Raw genomic sequence first — 19,010 nt, 5'->3', positions numbered from 1 at the left:
ATTTGATAATGAGGATTACTGCAAGATTTCTTTCCTTTACAGTTCTCCTCCATTTCGTATGTTTTAAATTGACTTTTAGATTTTATATATTTATCACATACAACACACACTTTTGAAGTATATATGAGGATTACCAATGTTAATTGAGAAAAGCAGTCTCAAATGGAGGGGAAAATCAAGAGTATGTGAGGCCTGCTACCAAGGGAAAGGAAATATCTAGGATAGGGTATGGCCAACAAATCCCAATTCTTCAGAGAAAGTGAGGAATAAAGGGGTTGAGAAATATCTTTTGTTTTTAGAGAGAAAGTGAGGAATAAAGGGGTTGAGAAATATCTTTTGTTTTTAGAAAGTAATAGGTCATAATGATTCTTCTCAAGGAAACTTTCAGGGGCTTTGGGAAATATTTATGCAGCAAAATGAAGGGGGGATTTAAGTTGATAAAGTATGTGGCCAAGCATAGCCCTTGGTGGATCAGAGAGGAGAGAGCCAGAGGACAGGCTTACAAGAAAGAGCAGGATGGTTTCGTTCCTTGTATCTTCAAAGATGGAGGAGGTTTGCCCATGCCTACATGCCCAGGACAGGAATCACCAGAGAGGGAAGGAATGAAGATACTCCTGGAAGAGTTTGGAATTTGGAAAGAGAGGTTCTAGGAAGAGAAAAGATTAAGATTTGGTATCTGACAAGGGTGTCTTGTTGGAAGGCAGGATCATTGAAGAAAGAAATCATTTTCTTGTTTTAACATGAGAATATAATTAAAAAGAGTTTCTAGGAACTTCAGCTACATTAGAGGCTTAGAGTATAACATCACCTTCACTTTCAGAAGCGGGGAGAAGAAAAACCTCTGTTACTACTGAGATTAGCATTTTCTGTGATCCTCAGGCAGAACCAGACTCAGAGACGAAGGAGAATCTCTGAGGAGAGTAAGGAGATGTAGACTTTCTGTCCCTGGGTTGGGGGGGAGTATGTGGGACCTGAGTGGGTGGCAGCAGGAAGGGTTCTGTCATGAGGAAGGATCCCAGGAAGAGCCCCATGGGGCTAATGACCCTGGAAGGCTGCACCTGAGATGGGGAAAGACCTGGGGACCAGCGTGGAGCCTATGGGCAGCTGCAGGGTTAGAACTGGTGGCAACAGGAGTCTGCACAGCAGCATCTCCTCTGGGCTGTGCCTGTTTAAACTAACCTGGCATGTGTGACATATATCTTTGTTCTGTAGACATGAGTCTTTCAGTGGATATTATGGAGTGTCACCTTATTTCTTTGGAAATCTTCTGCCTGATTTACTACTCAACAGGTTATTGCCAAGTTTTATATTTATTTTTACCATATACTTCATAGCCGGTAAGTATCAAGAAAAGAGGATGTGTCTTTAGTCTTGGATATGTGGAGAAGTTAACTTCTTTTTGCAAACTTATTTTTGGGTCCCAAACCTGCAAAACAGGCTATACGGAAGAAAAACATATCAATTTTGTACTCTTTAAAATAGATGTTTAATGTGGACACTGTACTCTACACTTTTCCCAACTGAACTTTAAAAACTACTTATAAAACTATAATGTACTTATTGCCACTTATAAAACTACACTGATGCTGTGGGTCTTACACAAACATTGACCAAATTTATAAAACTATTTGAAACTGTGCTAGAGGAGTCAGGATAGTTATTGCCTATTTGTACAATTTTTTTCTCTCTCTCTACATGTATCTCAATATAGAGATAAAATATAGATAGGCAGTAATATCTCTAATATCTGTAGAGCCATGTAGAGACAGGTAAAAAACTCATGGTACACACATATTCTCTCCCTTTTCACTTTTCTAATGAGAGGAAGATGGTGACTTTGGGGTTTGTTGGTTTAGTGAAATTACTTGTTTGATAAAGTAGACAATATCATTTGTAAATTATGCTCTGGCTTACCCCCAGGCTCACTGAATCATTACTTTATATGTTTCACTGGTACCCCCCCCCCAACACACACACGTTCACACACACCACAAGCGTCTTTGACAGAGCAGTATGCAATTTGAACCACAGATAGAGCTGAAACCTTTCATTTTACAAATAGGTATGTCATAAAATTAGGCATGGAATCTAGAGCCCGAGGCTCCTGATCAGCGTTCTTGCAGCTGTTCCCAAATCTTCAGCTCATATGACAGAGAACATTATTAGCTCATGATCATTTTAAATAGTTTAAGAAACATAACCGTCCTATTCTGAATCCCAGAGCCATGAGGCAATCTGTCTATGAGGACTTAATTATAAAGATACCCATTTTCAGTTATGTGGAAGGAAACAATGAAAGTGGTGACCCAGGGAGTTGGGATAGTGGGTGACTTGTTTGTTCTGTTACTGTTTTCTCCATAGTATCCTGATATTGGCACAATAAATATTCCCACATATTCAGGGAGCTACACAGCTAAACTAATCCCTTCTTTTCTTTAAGGAACAAAACTAGTGGTGGAGACCTTCTTTATCATGATCTTCACCCTCATGATGGTGGCTTTTTCATCCATTTCTATGACCCTGGCTGTAGCAGCAGGTCATAGTGACATCAATTTCCAAAGATGTGTTATGAACGTCTATTTTGCATTTACGATGGTGAGTGTGAACTGTTTTTCTCTGGGACAAATTTTTCCCCTTGTTTCTCCTGCACCCTCCTGTTATGTAAATCCTGCTTTGTGGATTCTGAGCAAGGGACTCTGGTGCTTATTTTTATGGTTAATTTTAGAGAATGTACCACTTTGCTCTTATCCATTCTTTTTTCTAATTTCTAACATAGTTACTTAAATTAGTTTCTCTGTCCTTACTAATGAGCTTTTGAAAGAGATTTCTTGGTGACATCTAAAACCTTGATAAATTGAAATGTCGAAAATCAGAATTATTGACAGATTCCCTCACAAAAACCACAGGCTCTCTGCCTGCCTTTCATGCTGGTGTCAGGGAGCTGCCAGCTGTTTAACCAGCAGAGATGGTTTGGTAGGATTCACTACTCCCCAGGGTGAAAGTGAAGCTCCATGAGAAGTGTAACAGAGGGTCTAGTGTGCATGCCTCTTATACCAGGGTGTCTAGCGTGGGCATCTCTTACTCTGAAAATGTTTTAAAAATCAGTGAAAAATTCTGACGTCCATAGTATTAGGTCACCAATTGTCCAGATCCTGAGAATCTCTTATATAATATATTTCTGATTTATCTTTTTTTTAAAAAAAAATGTTTACTTAGTCTTAATCTTTCATGCTCCCAACCTTTGCAGAAACATAGATGAATCAACAGATAAACAGAATCTATTGCCACATTTGCCCCTCCACAAAATCAGGTATACAGACATGCTCAGCCTACAGAAGAAAGAGATGTCTTTCAGTGACACTTAAGGAGCAAATACTCTTTGTTAAATTTTTTATAAATAATAATTTTTTTATTTTTTTATTATAGTTACCCATAATATTGGGGTTCATTTTGGCATAGACATTGAAGCATGACTTGGCACGTTTAGTTCTTTTGTTTCTGAATTTGGCAATTATCAATAAATATGATTGAGTGATGTCTTATTTATATTTCATCTACTGTAAAGGAAATGTACTTTAATAAATAAAGTTTTTTTATTTATTTGATACTTTGATTTTTTTTAAAGTTTTTTTTGGTAGAATTTTATAAGCCAGTTATAAAATTGCATTTTTTTTCAGAGATGCCATGTTATACACCAGGCACTTGTTAGGTCAAGTCAGATATTTGCAGGCACACCAGTGATAGTACCGGTTATCCATGAAGTGTTCTGCTTCCTCAAATGTTGAAGTTTGAACATTACTGAAATATCCAAGGCAAGCACAGAAAGAAAGTTTTATTTTAAAAAGTAGTAACACAGACTTCTCCCTGGAGGGAGAAGAGGGCTCTCACTTCTGGAATGCCCAGAAGTGAGAGCATCCCACCCCTTTTATACATTTAGGTTTTCTTTGTTCTCCTTCCCTCTTCCCCCTTATCTCTCTCCTTCCTACATACCTGACAAGGCCAAGGAGATGCTGGTGGGATGATCAAAAGGTGAGAAGCAGATGGGCTGGAAGGGCCAAGGTGGAGTGATGTGGGCCTAAGTTAGTGGCACCCCTGGGGGCATTACTTAGCAACTCCCTGTCTGCTCAGGGTGTGCTCCACTAACAACCTTCTGAGAGGGGCAATAGAGGCAGGTAATCTTGGAAGTCAAAGGGCTTGGGAGGCATTAAAATTCCGAACTCCCAGGGGTGATCTCCAACTTCCCAGACTGAAACTGGCCTCCATTTTTAGGATCCAATGAGGTTACCTATCTACACTGACTGCCTGTCTTTAATTCTTGCTTCACCAGCACTGTCATCATTGGGCATATCCCAGCACACCACCTTGTACCAGTTAGCACAAGTGTTAGGAGGGCTTAGCTGTCTCTCGTTCATCTCCAACATTCCTTCCTGAATCAGCATTGCAATATTGCTTTTTCATAGCTTTAAATACAGGGATGGACCATGTTTTCTGCTGCACTACACAGCATTGTGGTGTTTATCAGTCCTAGGCTTTGGGTAACCTGAAGCTTGAAACACATGATAGGAGTATAATTAGAATAGTGAATACAGTCAGCCCCTCAAATACATGCATTCTGCATTGGAAGATGCAAACAACCACAAACAGAACATGTACAAACTAGAATTGTGTCTGTATGGAATATGTACAATTTTTCCTTTTTATTAATTATTCCCTAAGCTATATAATGTATATGGTCATATGTCTATGGTATAAACTACATACATAGAATTTCTGTGCTATTAGGCATTATAAGAATCGTGGTGGTGACTTAAAATATAAAGGATACATATATTTAAAGTATAAGGTATTTACTTGGGACTACATGCAAGTACTAAGCTATTTGAAAATAAAGGGACTTGAACATCTGTAGATTTGTGTATCTGTATGCATGAGTCCTAGAGTTGGTCTTCTTCGGATAACAAGAGACAAGCACATTTCTTAATCTATCATTGTGTACAGTTGCAGAGGAAGTTGAGGACTAAATATTTACCATTAATGATCTTTCAAATAAGTGGACTGTATAATATAGATTACAGAATATTTTCCTTAACTTAAAACTATAAACAGCCGTAGCCATGCAGAGGCTTACACATGCAATGGAAGGTTAATGTTTAGAATAAGGGCACAGAATTTCAAGAGTTATTCCTAGCAGAAATGTTTAGAAGGTTGTAGAATTCTTGGGAAGCATCTTCTCTACAGTTCTTCCTGAAATCCCTGGATTGTTCTAATTCATACTTTTTTCTTTGCCTAGATATTTTTGGGCCTGTCAATCCTTAAAATCATGACACCTAACTTCCAGTGGCTTCAGTACTTCAGCATTCCTTATTATGGCTTCACGGTAAGCTGTGCTTATCCACCCTGTGAGTGGGCCTCCAAGATGGGAACAATGAAAATAAAGCCTACCCATTTCACTTCCCCTGGTATAACCTGTGACCATATCCCACCTAGAAATTTCCTTTCAGGGGCAATGATGAGGATTTCCTAATAGCCTTCATTAGCACTAGGTCAGGGAGTCATCTGGGGCTTTCCATCTGTCATCCTGTTTTTCGAGGGTGAGGAAGAGTGGGAAAGATAAATCTCATAGTAAAGCAGAAAGACTGACTTGTAAAAAACATTGTTTCCATTCAATAAGGAAAAGAAAATTTGGGAGAGTAGCATACATAGATCATGTTTAAGGTGAAATTGTAAGAGAAACAAAGGCTATGTAACACTCAGCCCTACTGACTCTAGCAAGCTAATCAACTCCAAAGCAAATGGTGTCTTAATACAGTGTAAACATGATTCTGCCACCTATAATTATAAGTGGTTTTAATGAAAAGAACAAGAAATATCATTACAATAAATCTTCAGTATTCAATGACCAACAATGCACCATTTTAATTAAAAAGTTGTAGGGTTACACAGGGAGAGAAGAAGGACGGGGTTTTAGGGTCATCTAGCAAGAGGTCTTCCTTCTTGGTCAATTGGAAACAATATCCTAACCCTGGACCTCTTGATAAATAACTTCAGTCACTTTGTTTTGACAGACTCTGAATAGAAAACCTGGTTTGTCTTTAAAATATGCTAAGTTAAATAAGCCAGTCCCCCAAAAACCAAAGGCTGAATGTGCTCTAAGATACATGGATGCTAACCCACAACAAGGGAGAGTGGGGAGGGGAAGAATAGAAATCCATTGGTTAGACAAATGGAAGCTAAAAGAAGAGATGGGAGAGGGGACTAAAGAAGGAGAGTAGAATTAACTGGACATAACTTTCCTAGCCTTGTACTTGTCGTGTCCCTCGCCCGCAAGAAAGCACGACACAGGAATCTTCCTTCAGCAATTTAATAAGGACCTTATTGTTATAAAACCATGGTTTTTCTTTTTCTTTTTCTTGAGCCGAATTCATACACTTTTATACTCCTGCAATAGCCAATCTACTCCTGCCACTTGGCCTATGTTCATAGGTGCTCCCATTTGCAACAGTTGGCTCAACCAAATATGGGCTTGTTTACCTAGAAAGCACTTCAGGAAACCAGCGCCATCTTATCATGGTGGCAAGGCGGCTCGCCACAGCTCCCCCTTCTTTATTTTATGAACACAGGAAGGTAGAGGCCCTATCCTACTGTGCAAAAATGGCAAATAGTGAACGTCAGTCCCAGAGTGGCGCCTTCTCCGGGCTTTGGGGCACAGGGTTTTTATAGGGTGAAGGGGCAGGTTTCACGTGCGCGGTAAGCAACAGGTTTCTTATTGGCTATTTTGAATCCAGCACATAGGTCACCTAAAGGGTAAGGTTATTTTTCAAATTTTTGCTTGACATCTTCATGGTTCCTGCTTATCAGTGTAACGGCCTCCGGGCAGGGCGTGCTGTTGAAAGCAGGGTGTTATCTGTGCTGCTAACTGTCTCAAAGACAAACAGGACTGCTGGGCCCCTGTGCTTACCAAGGTTGTTAGGAGATATTTGTCCAAGGAATGTGGTTGCCTGGAGACCTTATCCGTCAAGGACGGGAGAGGGGCCTTTCATTCCCCCCTTTTTCTTTATCATGGATAGAATCCTATATCAATTTGTCCATCCTGCCTCGGTTATGGAGAGTATTCATCAGTTTGCTTAATCATTTGGTACTGTTGAGTAAGGACCATAGTCTGGATTGTTTAAAGGGAATAATACAGACTTCTCCCGGCAGGGAGAAGGGGGCCATGACTGATATTCTAAAAGTCCCAAGAAGTGAGCGCACCCTACATCTTTTATAGGTTAAAGTCTCTTTTGTTCTTCAGTTCTCTCCCCCCCTTACCTCTCTCTCCTTCCTGCCTACGTGACTAGGCCTGGTTTTGCATTAAGTGAGAAACCATGGGCAGGGGGAGGGCTAAGGTGATTCAGGCAGGTAAGGGCCCAGGGGCATTAATTAGCATCTCCTTGCTTGCAGTCCTTGATAAAGGCAGGTAAATTTGGTAATCAGTGGGCTCCGGAGATCCTTGACATTCCATTCTTCCAGGGGCAGTCTCCAACTTCCAAAGGCAGATGGCTTCATGACTTCATTTCCTTGAATTGACCCGATTCCCTATTTCTACACTAACTACCTGTCCTTAATTCTGGCTTCATTCCCCCCTTTAGCTATAGGAACTCCCAACTGCTTTAAGGAAAAGGGGGCGCCGATCGTTCTGGCTGCTTCGAAGCTGAAAGGGGGCAGCGAGGGGCAAGCAGTTTGGAGTTCCTTTTTTTTAAAAAATTGGGTCAATCGAGGGGTCCAAAGTAGAAGCCTGGTTGGGGAAGAGCAGGTTGTAAAGTCATCTGGGGGTGGGTGCTTCTATGATAGAAGAACAAAAAGACATGAGTACTGAAATGAGATTAGTACAAAGTAAATGTTGCAGCATCTGGAACATTCCACTGAGTATCATGAAAATGACAGAAGTCAATCTCTCACCAGGAGGTGGAAGAACTGAGAAATTGTTCCCATAACTAGACCTAGCAAAAGGCTGGAGAGGACAAGGCCTTTATTTGGGAACTTTAACATTGTCCAGGTTATCAGGAATGTAAACACAACATTTAACTCTTAATGTCATAGATGTCCCCAGAAAATATAGTTAAGCTACTTAAGTCATCTGATTTTGTAAAATATCCCTTTATTGGTATAACCTGTGTTTAGTAGAGAGCTCTATACTTCTGTTACTTAGGGCTAGGTAATCACACGAGCAAACATAGATTAAGTCTACCTGTGTAGCTTAGGAAGGTCTGCATGCCTTAAACTGACTAAAAACTTCTGACTCTGGCAGTTTCTCTTGATAGTTATCAGGCACGTTTGCTGAAGAATCTTTCATTTGTAGCTTCCAGTCTTTATTCTAGTGGGTTAATACAAGTGTACATCTTAAGTTACATTTAACTATTATTTCTTTTAAATGCCCAAGAATGGTTATATTTTGGTTTTAACTGTTTTGCTGGGTGTCTAAGATCAAGTTGGTCAAATTGACCTGGTTCCTGTCTTGTTAAAGAGTCAGCTGAGTTCCCACAGGGGCCACTTGTAGAGAACTTAAGGGCAGCTTCTTAGCTCCACCAGTGCCATTGGTTAGGCAGGGTCTCCTTGATGAGGTGACTTCCTTTGGAAGCATTAAGGGATGTCTCCCTTTTTCCATGACCCTCCTCTGCAGCAGATGCACTGAGCGATTTTTTCATCCTCTAGTCTCAACAATCTCCTTGATCAGGAGGTTGTGTGACCCAGAGTTGCAGCGCTCCTTAGAGAAGTCCTCTTATTCCCTGGGTTCAGGCTGACTGAGGGCAAAAGATCCAAATACTGGTCTATCTTGCCCTCTGTATTTAATTCCAATCTCTAAGTTTGATCTTAATCATCCAGCAAGCCAGTCTCACCAGTCATAAAGTAAGAGTACTGGGCTTTAACTTTAATGTCCATAACTTTACAGTTATTTACCCTTTTATCTAACTGGAGTCTGCATTAGTTCTGGAAGTTACCACTATCTGTTCTGGTATCTGTTACCACTATCTATTAGGTGATGGCTTATTACCACAAGTTACCTAGGTTGCGTGTTCTTGAAGCAGCTACTTCTGCAAAACATTAACAGGTAACAGTTTTACAAAATGAAATTAGTAAGAGTAAAAATATATTCTGCTTGTATAATAGCTATCTTGAATTTTGACTGAGAACCACATTATATTCCCTATTTGAGATCATAGTAATTTTACAACAAAAACCAATCTTTTGATTATAACTTTAAATAAGCTAAAGTCTGACTTATTTTGGAGTCACTCTAACATGCAGTAAGGTGGGAGGCAGAGCCTTATCTCAGGTAAGGCGTGACTCTTTACAGATCTTAAGTGTTCTAATCCTACAACTAATTTTTGCCCCTTTTGCCATGACCAGCATGACCAAATTTTCAACAGTGAGGGTCAAAGGAGTATTAGAAAATAAAGGTTTATAAACACAGATTTTGAAAATTAAGCTGAGATCAGATGGAGCTCTGTTCTCTGATGGAAATGTAGATCTAAAGGGTTATGTTAGCAACATTTATACATGTCTTATTATTAAGTTAAAGACTATGTAAGCATTATTTTTTGTTTTTAGGAGAGTTACAGAGAATAGACCATCTACATAACCTTTTCCCACAACTGCAAAGTGCAATGTTAGGAACTCTGTGTAGCTCTCAAAGAAGTCCACTGTCCAAAGTTACTGTAAGGTGGGCAGGAACTAGAGAAGGGAACTGATGAAACACTGGTTATCTAGCAAAACAATTTCTTTCTGCCCAAGAGCTGTGTGCTTGATATCAATGTAAGAGCTGATAGGACTCCTGTACAGAGCCTCCCCAGGGAGGTTACTGCCACAGCAGTTAGGCATCTTGTGCTCCTACACAGGAACACTTCCAGGCACCAGGCATGCTACAGTCATGAAGTCAGGGACCCCAATCTCAGTCATTGTTGTCCCATTTTTGCTATAATGCATTATACTCTTTCTTAAATGTCATTTAAGAAGTTTATATATATTGATTTCTGAGTCCATATAAACATTAGTCAACACAGTCTAACATTATATCCAAAACAGGAATCAATCAAAGAAAGGCTGAGAGAGCTTTTAACTTTTCTTTTGTGTAGCAAAATGCTTTTACCTTCTACAATATGAACCTTTAAACAAATCAGGCTGTCACTAACTCTTAGATATATATTTACATTTAAATTTTTATCTCAGTGAAATAAGTAACCAATTTTACATATACCTTACTGATAATATGTCCCATAATAGAACATTAAATGATAGAAATAAATCCCCAATTAAAATTTACTCTTTATAAGTTTAAGATTACCATTACAGACAAGTTTAATCTGGAGAATAGCAGCTTGATAAATTCCCTGCTTTAAAAACTTGTATACCTGGAAAATATGAACACATTTAATATACAACTAGAAACCATTGCACAATTACCTTGACACTTTTTTCTTACCAAATTTAGTTTTGTTTTTTTTTAAGAAAAATGTAGACTGTAACACAGTACAATACTCTAACAGTTGTTTAACCATAATTGTATAAACCCCAATTTTTAAGACTAATTGTTCTAAAGAATAAAACTTAATAGACACAAAGTTAAGAGTAAATTAGTGTTTCTAAGAAATCCTTGTCATTTTACCATGTCATTTTACCATGTAGATTAAACTTTGGTTTATATCAGAACATTAGCATTTCACCTTAGGAAAAACCTTAAATAGCTTTGGCTGTTTTACATACATACAACCAACTTAGTTTTACACAAACTTGTTGAAACTTGCCCTTTACTTACACAGACTTTCTTAGTACCTACTCAGACCCTTATGCATTTCATCACACAAGTACTTTTTTTACCCAGAAACATTTCCTTTTCCCTTTTACTAAATATATTTCCATACCCAGACCTTTTATTTTCTCTTTCCTATCTGTTGGCCCCTTTTTGTTCACATTCTGAAACAACTCTAACTGAAACACAGTGAAAGGGGAGATGGTAACTCTAAATCCAAATCTAAGAGCTCCTTGGAGCTTTGCAGAACTGGAGGGGGAGCAGGAGGAAGTGGTAAGGGAGCAGATGGAATGCTCACCCTCCGAGTTGAGGTTTTATCTGTTAGAATATAACTCTTAATAACCTTGTTTTTAGTTTAGTGATGACACAAAGCAAGTTTAAACCCTTTTTATTTACCAACCTGTGAAAACACCAATAATGTTTAAGTATGATACTCCATGGAATTTAAGGAGTTAAGAGTACTTGATGTTATTTAACAATTAGCATTTTAACTTTGCAAATTAATCAGATGTCTCTACAAACACATTTGAGTAATCCCATATATGTTAACTCTAATTCACTTATTCTGTAAAAAACAAGAAAGCAGGCAGGTGTCCTGAACAGTATTTGCTGTCTCTTTCCTGTTGAAGAAAAGTCCTAGAAACAATTGATATTAGACATTGTTTAACATCAACATTCCATTAGTTTGACCACCTAGAGACTTGCAAGTTATTTTTAAAGACATTTCACTTTTATTAGTTTACTCAATTTAAATTGAACCTTTTTTAAATCACATGAATAAAAGTATTTGGATCCATTTTTAAATTTTAATTTTAGGAGCGCTCAGTTTTGATACAGACAAAACATGACATTAGACAGCACAACATACACATAACACAAAATCAAAGGCCTTGTAACTTTATAGGTGAATCTCCATTGCAATGTAACAGATGTTCAAAAACTTTAGTTGAATAAAAAATAGAACTGATCAAAAAGAAAAAAATCATTAACCTAGGTATGCAGGATCAAAATTATGAGCTCAAAAATACAGCATTAGAGAAAAACAAAACAAAACAAGAATCCTAGAGAATGAGTTAGTTCTGTGTAGCAGCCCAGAAGTTTAAAACAGACACCTTTTTTTTTTTTTTCTTTTCTTCTTATCTTCAGGTTACCTCCCTTTCCCGCTGAGACTGCTGCAGCCTACATTCCAATGCAGGCTTCAGCAAGGCCAGGCAAGGGGGAGGGAGGATCACCCAGGACTTTTTAACCCTTTTTCTTCCTGGTTGAGAAATCAGGTTAGGTTTGAATGCAGAAAATCACAAAACATTATTTCTTACTACTTTTGAGGAATGGAGATGCTGAGATCTCTGCCTAGGGGGAGGACTGCTTCAAGGACACAGGTGTTCCCTCCCTAGGTGGCCATGGAGCTGCATGGAAGGGATCAGGAGGGGGGCCTTTTTCTGTCTCTTGTGATAGTTTCTCTTGATCCAACAATCCCTCATCTAAAAACCAAGGGGCTTTGTCTTCTACAGTTTTTAAAAACTTCCTAGCTGAGGAAACCTTTAAAGGTGCTCCATTAGCCTTTAATAAAGCCTTTAATAGTCCTTCCATGCGAAGGAAGGCAGCGGCTAAGCCTGCATTTGTTAACGGGCCGCCTATTTCTCTACAAGCTTTCATCCATGCCTCTATGCCTTTGCTTTTAAATGGATTAATAGCATTTCTGCATTCTCTTATACATTGTTAATATACTAATTGTTTAATTAAAGGCATAGCTACATCAGCATCCCCGAAGGTCTTCCCTGCTGCATCTACCATTCTAGCCACGAAATCTGAAAAAGCTTCTGTGGGGCCTTGGACAATTTTTGTTAAGTTACCTCGCACTTCTCCTTTATTAGGAAGTGCTTTCCAGGCAGCAATGCAGATCTTATTAATTTGTTCAGAAACCTCTAATGGAAAGCCTGTTTGCTGATTGGCAAATCTACCCTGCCCCAGAAGCATATCCACATCCCAGGCAGGTTTGCCCATAGCTTGATTGCGTGCAGCCTGTTCATTGGCCCCCTCTAACATGAAGGCTCTCCAGTCTAAATATTTACCTGGGGAAACACAGGCTTTCACTAAACTGGCCCAGTCCGAGGGGGTCATGCAGAATCTATTGAGCCCCTCTATTTGGGCGATAGTAAAAGCAGCATCCACACCATAAGTGCGGACAGATTCTGCTATATTCTTTATCGTTTTAAATTCTATGGGTTCCTGATGTCTTCCCCCATCATTGTCCTGGAATACAGGACAGGCAAACCCCAACTCCACATGGGCAGCCCTCCAAGCTGCAGAGTTAAAAGTTCTACCCGTGCCTGGAATCCCTCCCACATATGGGGGAGGATCATAGGCTAGAGCTGGCTTCTGTTCTTCCTCATAGTCCTTTTGTCTAAAATCTTTTTGCCTCTTAGTTCCCCCTTCTTTTATCTTCACCTTCTGTAAGTGCTGTGTTAGCTCTTTCACTTCCTCATCACCGTCTGATTCTGACTCCCCTGTATCTTCTGGTGTTCTAAGGGCTTTTAAATCTGGGTATAGTCTCCTCTTTGGAATAGCTCCATAAACCTGCTCTCCTGCACTATGTTTACTGGAAGTACTCATAGAATCCTCGGACTTCTCCTCATGTAGTTGTTCAAGAACTTCCTGTCCTTTATGAATAGCTTTCTGACATCTACCATCAAGAATACATCCTTTTATTAATTTCCATAGCGGTATCACCCCTTTCTCCAATTGTCCCTGCTCCTGAAGGAAATCCAAATCTTTTTCCAACTTATCCCAGCTGGCAGGAGTCAAGCTTTCGGAGACAGCAAACCATGGGGCTGCTTTATCAATTCTTACAAGGAATGTTTCTAAAGTACTGCGTTTGACCTTGAGCTCTTTGGAGCGCAACAAAAAATCTAAAGACTGTACTAATGAACTAGATGGAGAATTGCCCATAATGAAAGCAGCATTCAGAGCAAGCAGAATGAAAGTGAAAACAAAATATCTTTCTTTGTTGATCGACTATGCAAGGTCGATTATATTTATCTTTGTTGACCGACTATGCAAGGTCGATTATATTTATCTTTGTTGACCGACTATACAAAGTCGATTATATTTATCTTTGTTGACCGACTATGCAAAGTCGATTATATTTATCTTTGTTGACCGACTATGCAAAGTCGATTATATTTATCTTTGTTGACCGACTATGCAAAGTCGATTATATTTATCTTTGTTGACCGACTATGCAAAGTCGATTCCCGCTCTCTCTTATCTATAGAGGAGCGCCACACTTACCTGTGGTATTCACCAGTGCACCCCCTGACCACTGAAAGTTCTGATTCCCGGGTTTCGGCACCACTTGTCGTGTCCCTTGCTCGCAAGAAAGCACGACACAGGAATCTTCCTTCAGCAATTTAATAAGGACCTTATTGTTATAAAACCATGGTTTTTCTTCTTCTTTTTCTTGAGCCGAATTCATACACTTTATACTCCTGCAATAGCCAATCTACTCCTGCCACTTGGCCTATGTTCATAGGTGCTCCCATTTGCAACAGATGGCTCAACCAAATATGGGCTTGTTTACCTAGAAAGCACTTCAGGAAACCAGCGCCATCTTATCATGGTGGCGAGGAGGCTCGCCACAGTACTTGAATACAAAACCAGGGTAACTGCATCATGTACAACCACAAGAATAGGATCCTAATTCAAATAAGTTATACTCCATGTATGTACAATATGCCAAAATACATTCTACTGTCATGTATATAACTAAAAAGAACAAGTAAAAAATAATTATAAAGATTAAACTTGAGGACTTAATTATGATAATTCTTTGGAAAGTTTTTGAAGTTAAAACCATCATGTATTGCTCTTTGTGTCATATAGGCTTTGCAGCACAATGAATTTTGGGGAAGAAACTTCTGTCCATCACTCAATACAACACATGGCAATATCTGTCCTGGCTATGTAATGTAAGTTTGTATCCAATGTCGTGAGGGATTTCCTTATTTCTGCAATAAAATACAGAAAGTCCCTTGGACTTAAAGCGGTATGAGAACTTTCAAGGTCAACAAACATTCTGAGCCTACATTTTCTCCCTCATAAAGTGAGTCATTGTGCACTAATAGATGTGAACATGTTGTAGTTGTATTCTGCTACTGTCAAAATTTTATTGATTGTGGAAAAATATTTGGGCCATTTCAAAAGATCATTTGAACTTACAGATTAGTTTTGAGTGTTTTTGAGTTCTCAGTTTTCAAAACATTTTTGGTTAAAATGGATTGCTTTGACAATTTAGCAAAGGCTTATAATCTCTCAGTGTATGGATTCTGTGCTATATGTCAGCTTAGCTCAAGTTAGTAAGAACTAACAGGGCAGGGGTATTGTAGAGGAGTAAGCATTGTCCCCCAAGATCCTGGCCCTTCCCTTTGCTCATGCCATTGGAAGACATGTAAGATCCAAAGTCATAAAGTTATATGTGTATGAGTGTGTGTGTTTGTGTGTGTGTGCATGTGTGCACTGACTTGGAACACTACCTCTCAGTGACTATGTTCTTCAATGAAAGGAACACATATCTCAGGAAGCTAAGAAGGAAATATTGTTTTTGCATAATGTCCTTAAAACAGCAATGCAGGTTTCAGTAAAATTAGAAGGCCTCGTTTTACATGTTTTACAGTCTAATATTTTACTTTTCTATTATTGCTGCTAATAATTTGATAACGATACAATAATTAATGAGAGAAAATAGAATGCTGGTATCCTAAATCCATTTCGAATGTTCGAATAACATAGAAATAATTCTCAGTAATAAAAGTTCCTATTTTTAATTACTGACAGAAAAACCTCTAGGAAGAGAGGTTTTCTATACTGGGCTGCCTGTCCTTGGTTTGAACTGGGTGTGGCATTTTTTAACACAGTCACCAGCAGGCTTGCTGCTGTGCAGGATGTAGTGGTTGGAAATGTGGGACCAGATAAGGAGGAGTGACCACAGCCTTCCTGCTCACACAGGGCTCATCCTCACAAGAGGAAGGAGGAGTCTACTCTTTCAACAGAAAGAAGCCATGGCTATTTTAGAACTGCTAAATGCCCAGATGCACTAGAATGGCCGCAGGCCATAACTGTGGCTGCACCATATGTTTTAGAATCAGGTGCGTTTCTACCTGTGGGAGGAATGCTCCATCCTGCTCTGCTGCACCTGGTTCTTAAGGTCTGAGTCTGATTTCTGGGCCTGCAGGTGACATCCTGTATCTGAGTATCTGCAATGCTCTTCACAGTGTTGGAATGACAGCTGACAGAACTGACTGACTGGAAGCCCTTGCTCCCCTCTGGTCCTGGTTTTAGAATTCTTAGCCAATGTTTTAGGATGGCTGTCTTCTGGGTAAGCAGGTTGTCCTCATCAGGAATAAGTGAAAGGTCACTTGATAATTATCTCTGCCCTTTGAAGAGGGCAGCATTTTAGTCTTAGAAACAAATGTATTTGGTTTACAGTCATAGTAGAAATTTGATTCATAGTATGACTGCAATCTTGGCCAAGTTTATTAAGCCCACTTCCCCATCTCTTTTAAATGAATATGCTATCTATACCCCTTTGGATCAGTTTAGGGATTAAGTACTATATTATATGCAAGTTGCTTATCATAGTATCAAGTAACATGTTCACATTCAATTACTAATAGTTATTGTTTATGAAAAGATAATTACTGAAGATTTTGTTATTATATAGGTTTCTTTAAGGAACAGCAAATATATCAACCAAAATTTCACAGATGCTAGGAATGAATTTATATTCTTTCTGTTTAATTTCAGATGTTCTGGTGAAGAATTCTTGAAAACAAATGGTATTGATCTCTCACCTTGGGCCTTTTGGCAGAACCACGTGGCTTTGATTATTCTGATGATTATCTTTCTCATAATTGCCTACCTAAAAATATATTTCTTAAAATCCCAATTTTCAATTTCATTTACAGAAATTAACTTTCACATTAAAAAAATACCTTGATTTACTGTAAGTATCTGATGTTTTTTCTATTGTCTCTTGCTCAGTTTCATCACACTGGTGATCAGCAACAATTATTTCCAATAGAAAAAATCAAAAAACAATGAAATTGTATTATACATTAAAGAATCAAAGCCAAAATCTAATGATATTTCATAGTAATTTATCTATCAGAAAGTAAGGAGGAGGAAGAAATTCAGGATAATTTATTGATCTGGAAAAGGAGAATTTATCTTTAGAACCTTTTGACAGGTTTCTAATATCTCTGTTATCAGGTTTCTCATGTACAAAATGAGTAAGCAGGTTAATAACCCTGCAGTTTTAATAGTCTGTGAACCTATGCTCTGCCATTATATGAATAACTCATGTGTATATGTTGTATTAGAAATACAAAAACTAAATTACTTGGGAAAAACAGTGCTATTTCTAGCGTTAAAAAACTCATAATATCTTGGATAAGATAGTTGAGGTTGGTGGATCTTACATATATTGTCTAATGGAATTGTTAAGAACTCAGGAGTCTTAGCTTGGGAACATGGGCTGCTTGTGGTTCTTGTGCCATTTATGGGACATTCTGGATCTGAAAATTCACTTCATCTCCTAGGATATCTCACTGGTATATAATCTGATTGCTTCAGAATCTCCTGAGAGCTCTGCTAAGACACAGAAGTCTGGTCTTACCTGTCCCACCACAGGAGCACCTACAGAGACACCTCCGTGAAGAATATGTCAGGGTTGAATTTGACCATTCTGAATATTCTTTCAGCCCTGAAAATGTTATGCTTATGGTTTAATAACTTGGATATCTGTGCCTACACAAGACCCCTCTAGCGTTGTGCAGCTAATTTATTTCTGAATATTTTCTTCATTCATTACCTGTAGTAGAGAACTATTTACTAGTGCTATGAAGGTGTTTTAAAACTTCTCTTTTATTGAAGGTCAATGTAACAAAACATGCAGTTCATGAGTTACCATAAATGAAGACACACAGGCACCTACCTAATCACTGCTTCCTCCTCTCTCCATGGGTTGTTTTTGAAATGATCCACGTGTATTCCTCTGTGTCATTGCTATCAGAACATCATTTCAGCTCAGGTTTGTGTTATTTTAAGCACAGGGACATCCTTAAGTCCCTCTTCCACTTTAATAAGCTTTATTTTAATAATTCTCTATTTACAGAAAAGCTACAAAGAGTGAGCAAATTTCCCATGAGTCCTTTGCCCGGATTCCCTTAATGTTAACATACAGAGCTCCACCAAAGATCAGAAATTAACAATGGGACATCATTGTAGAATCAACTGCATGACTGTTTAGGATTCCAGCATTTTTTGACTAATGATCTTTTATTGTTCTGGGTCAAATACAGGACACCACATTGTGTCTAGCTCCCCTTTGTACAAGGAAATACAGGAATGAAAGGATTTTCGGGATCGCCAGATGTAGACCCCTGTGACTGTGGTTGTCTTAGAACAGCATTGAGTCACCACTGGGTGCCCTTTCATGTTGCTGCAGTGTCAGTCTAGGGACATGGCTTTAGATGATTTTTCTTTATACATTAAATAATATTATTTCTTTTGTGATATTTGATTAACACATCTTATAATATTTGTTTCACTAAGTTATTGTGAACACCAAGGTCAAATAATTTTTTCCTATGTTTGGTAGAATTTTTCTGCATCTGTGCATTACAATTTTCTGCATATACATTTCATTACACAAAGAGAAATATATATTCATGTTTATACCCAACATACACTTGCTAGGTTAAAAAAATAGTCCAAATTATTAATATCTTCTTTTAAAATTATTAATCATTTAAGCATACCATATTTTACTTATTCTTTGCCTTATAATTGCCTTTTTATTTAATTTTTATTGTGGCAACAAATGCACAATAAAATTATCATCTTATTGTCTTCTAAATTGAGGAATATTTTAGAAAGTTTAGTATTATTTTCCACATGTTAAAAAATAAAATGTTAGTTAATAGAAATTTTCTTAAGAATATGTATGTATACTTATGTAATTTCTTTTTATTTCCTTGGATGTCAGAACTAATCTGTAATGGTGGGAAACTAATCTATTATGCAGGAATAAATAAAATGTCAGTTGATATTTACACTCCAGTTAATTTTCTAGGGATGACAACCAAAACTGCAAGAAGACTGCTGCTATGGAAGGTTCCTCAATATGCTGGGGAGAGAGGGAGAAAGGGAAGAAAGAGTGGGGAAT

The 19,010-nt window shown here is 38.3% G+C and overlaps 1 protein-coding gene across 1 annotated transcript; it reads left to right on the top strand.

Moving 5' to 3' along the window:
- Positions 1 to 228: 228 nt before the first annotated feature.
- LOC124994222 (broad substrate specificity ATP-binding cassette transporter ABCG2-like) lies at positions 229 to 17,490 on the top strand. Its single transcript, XM_047566011.1, has 6 exons — positions 229 to 259; positions 2,441 to 2,595; positions 5,291 to 5,377; positions 14,669 to 14,754; positions 16,589 to 16,620; positions 17,383 to 17,490. Exons 1-6 carry the CDS (start codon positions 229 to 231, stop codon positions 17,400 to 17,402), a joined length of 411 nt encoding a protein of 136 aa, XP_047421967.1. The 3' UTR covers positions 17,403 to 17,490.
- The last annotated feature ends 1,520 nt before the right edge of the window (positions 17,491 to 19,010 follow it).

Source organism: Sciurus carolinensis, chromosome 10 (assembly GCF_902686445.1).
Source record: "Sciurus carolinensis chromosome 10, mSciCar1.2, whole genome shotgun sequence".
Taxonomy (NCBI): domain Eukaryota; kingdom Metazoa; phylum Chordata; class Mammalia; order Rodentia; family Sciuridae; genus Sciurus; species Sciurus carolinensis.
This window is presented reverse-complemented; position numbering and strand designations above follow the sequence as displayed.

Bases quoted from the DNA above. Each gene is read 5' to 3' on its own strand.
- LOC124994222 (XM_047566011.1), top strand. From the start codon at position 229: ATGGCCAACAAATCCCAATTCTTCAGAGAAA. The intron at 2,596-5,290 runs GTGAGTGTGAAC...TTCTTTGCCTAG, and splicing joins TCTATTTTGCATTTACGATG to ATATTTTTGGGCCTGTCAAT. The intron at 16,621-17,382 runs GTATTGATCTCT...TTCATCTCCTAG, and splicing joins AGAATTCTTGAAAACAAATG to GATATCTCACTGGTATATAA.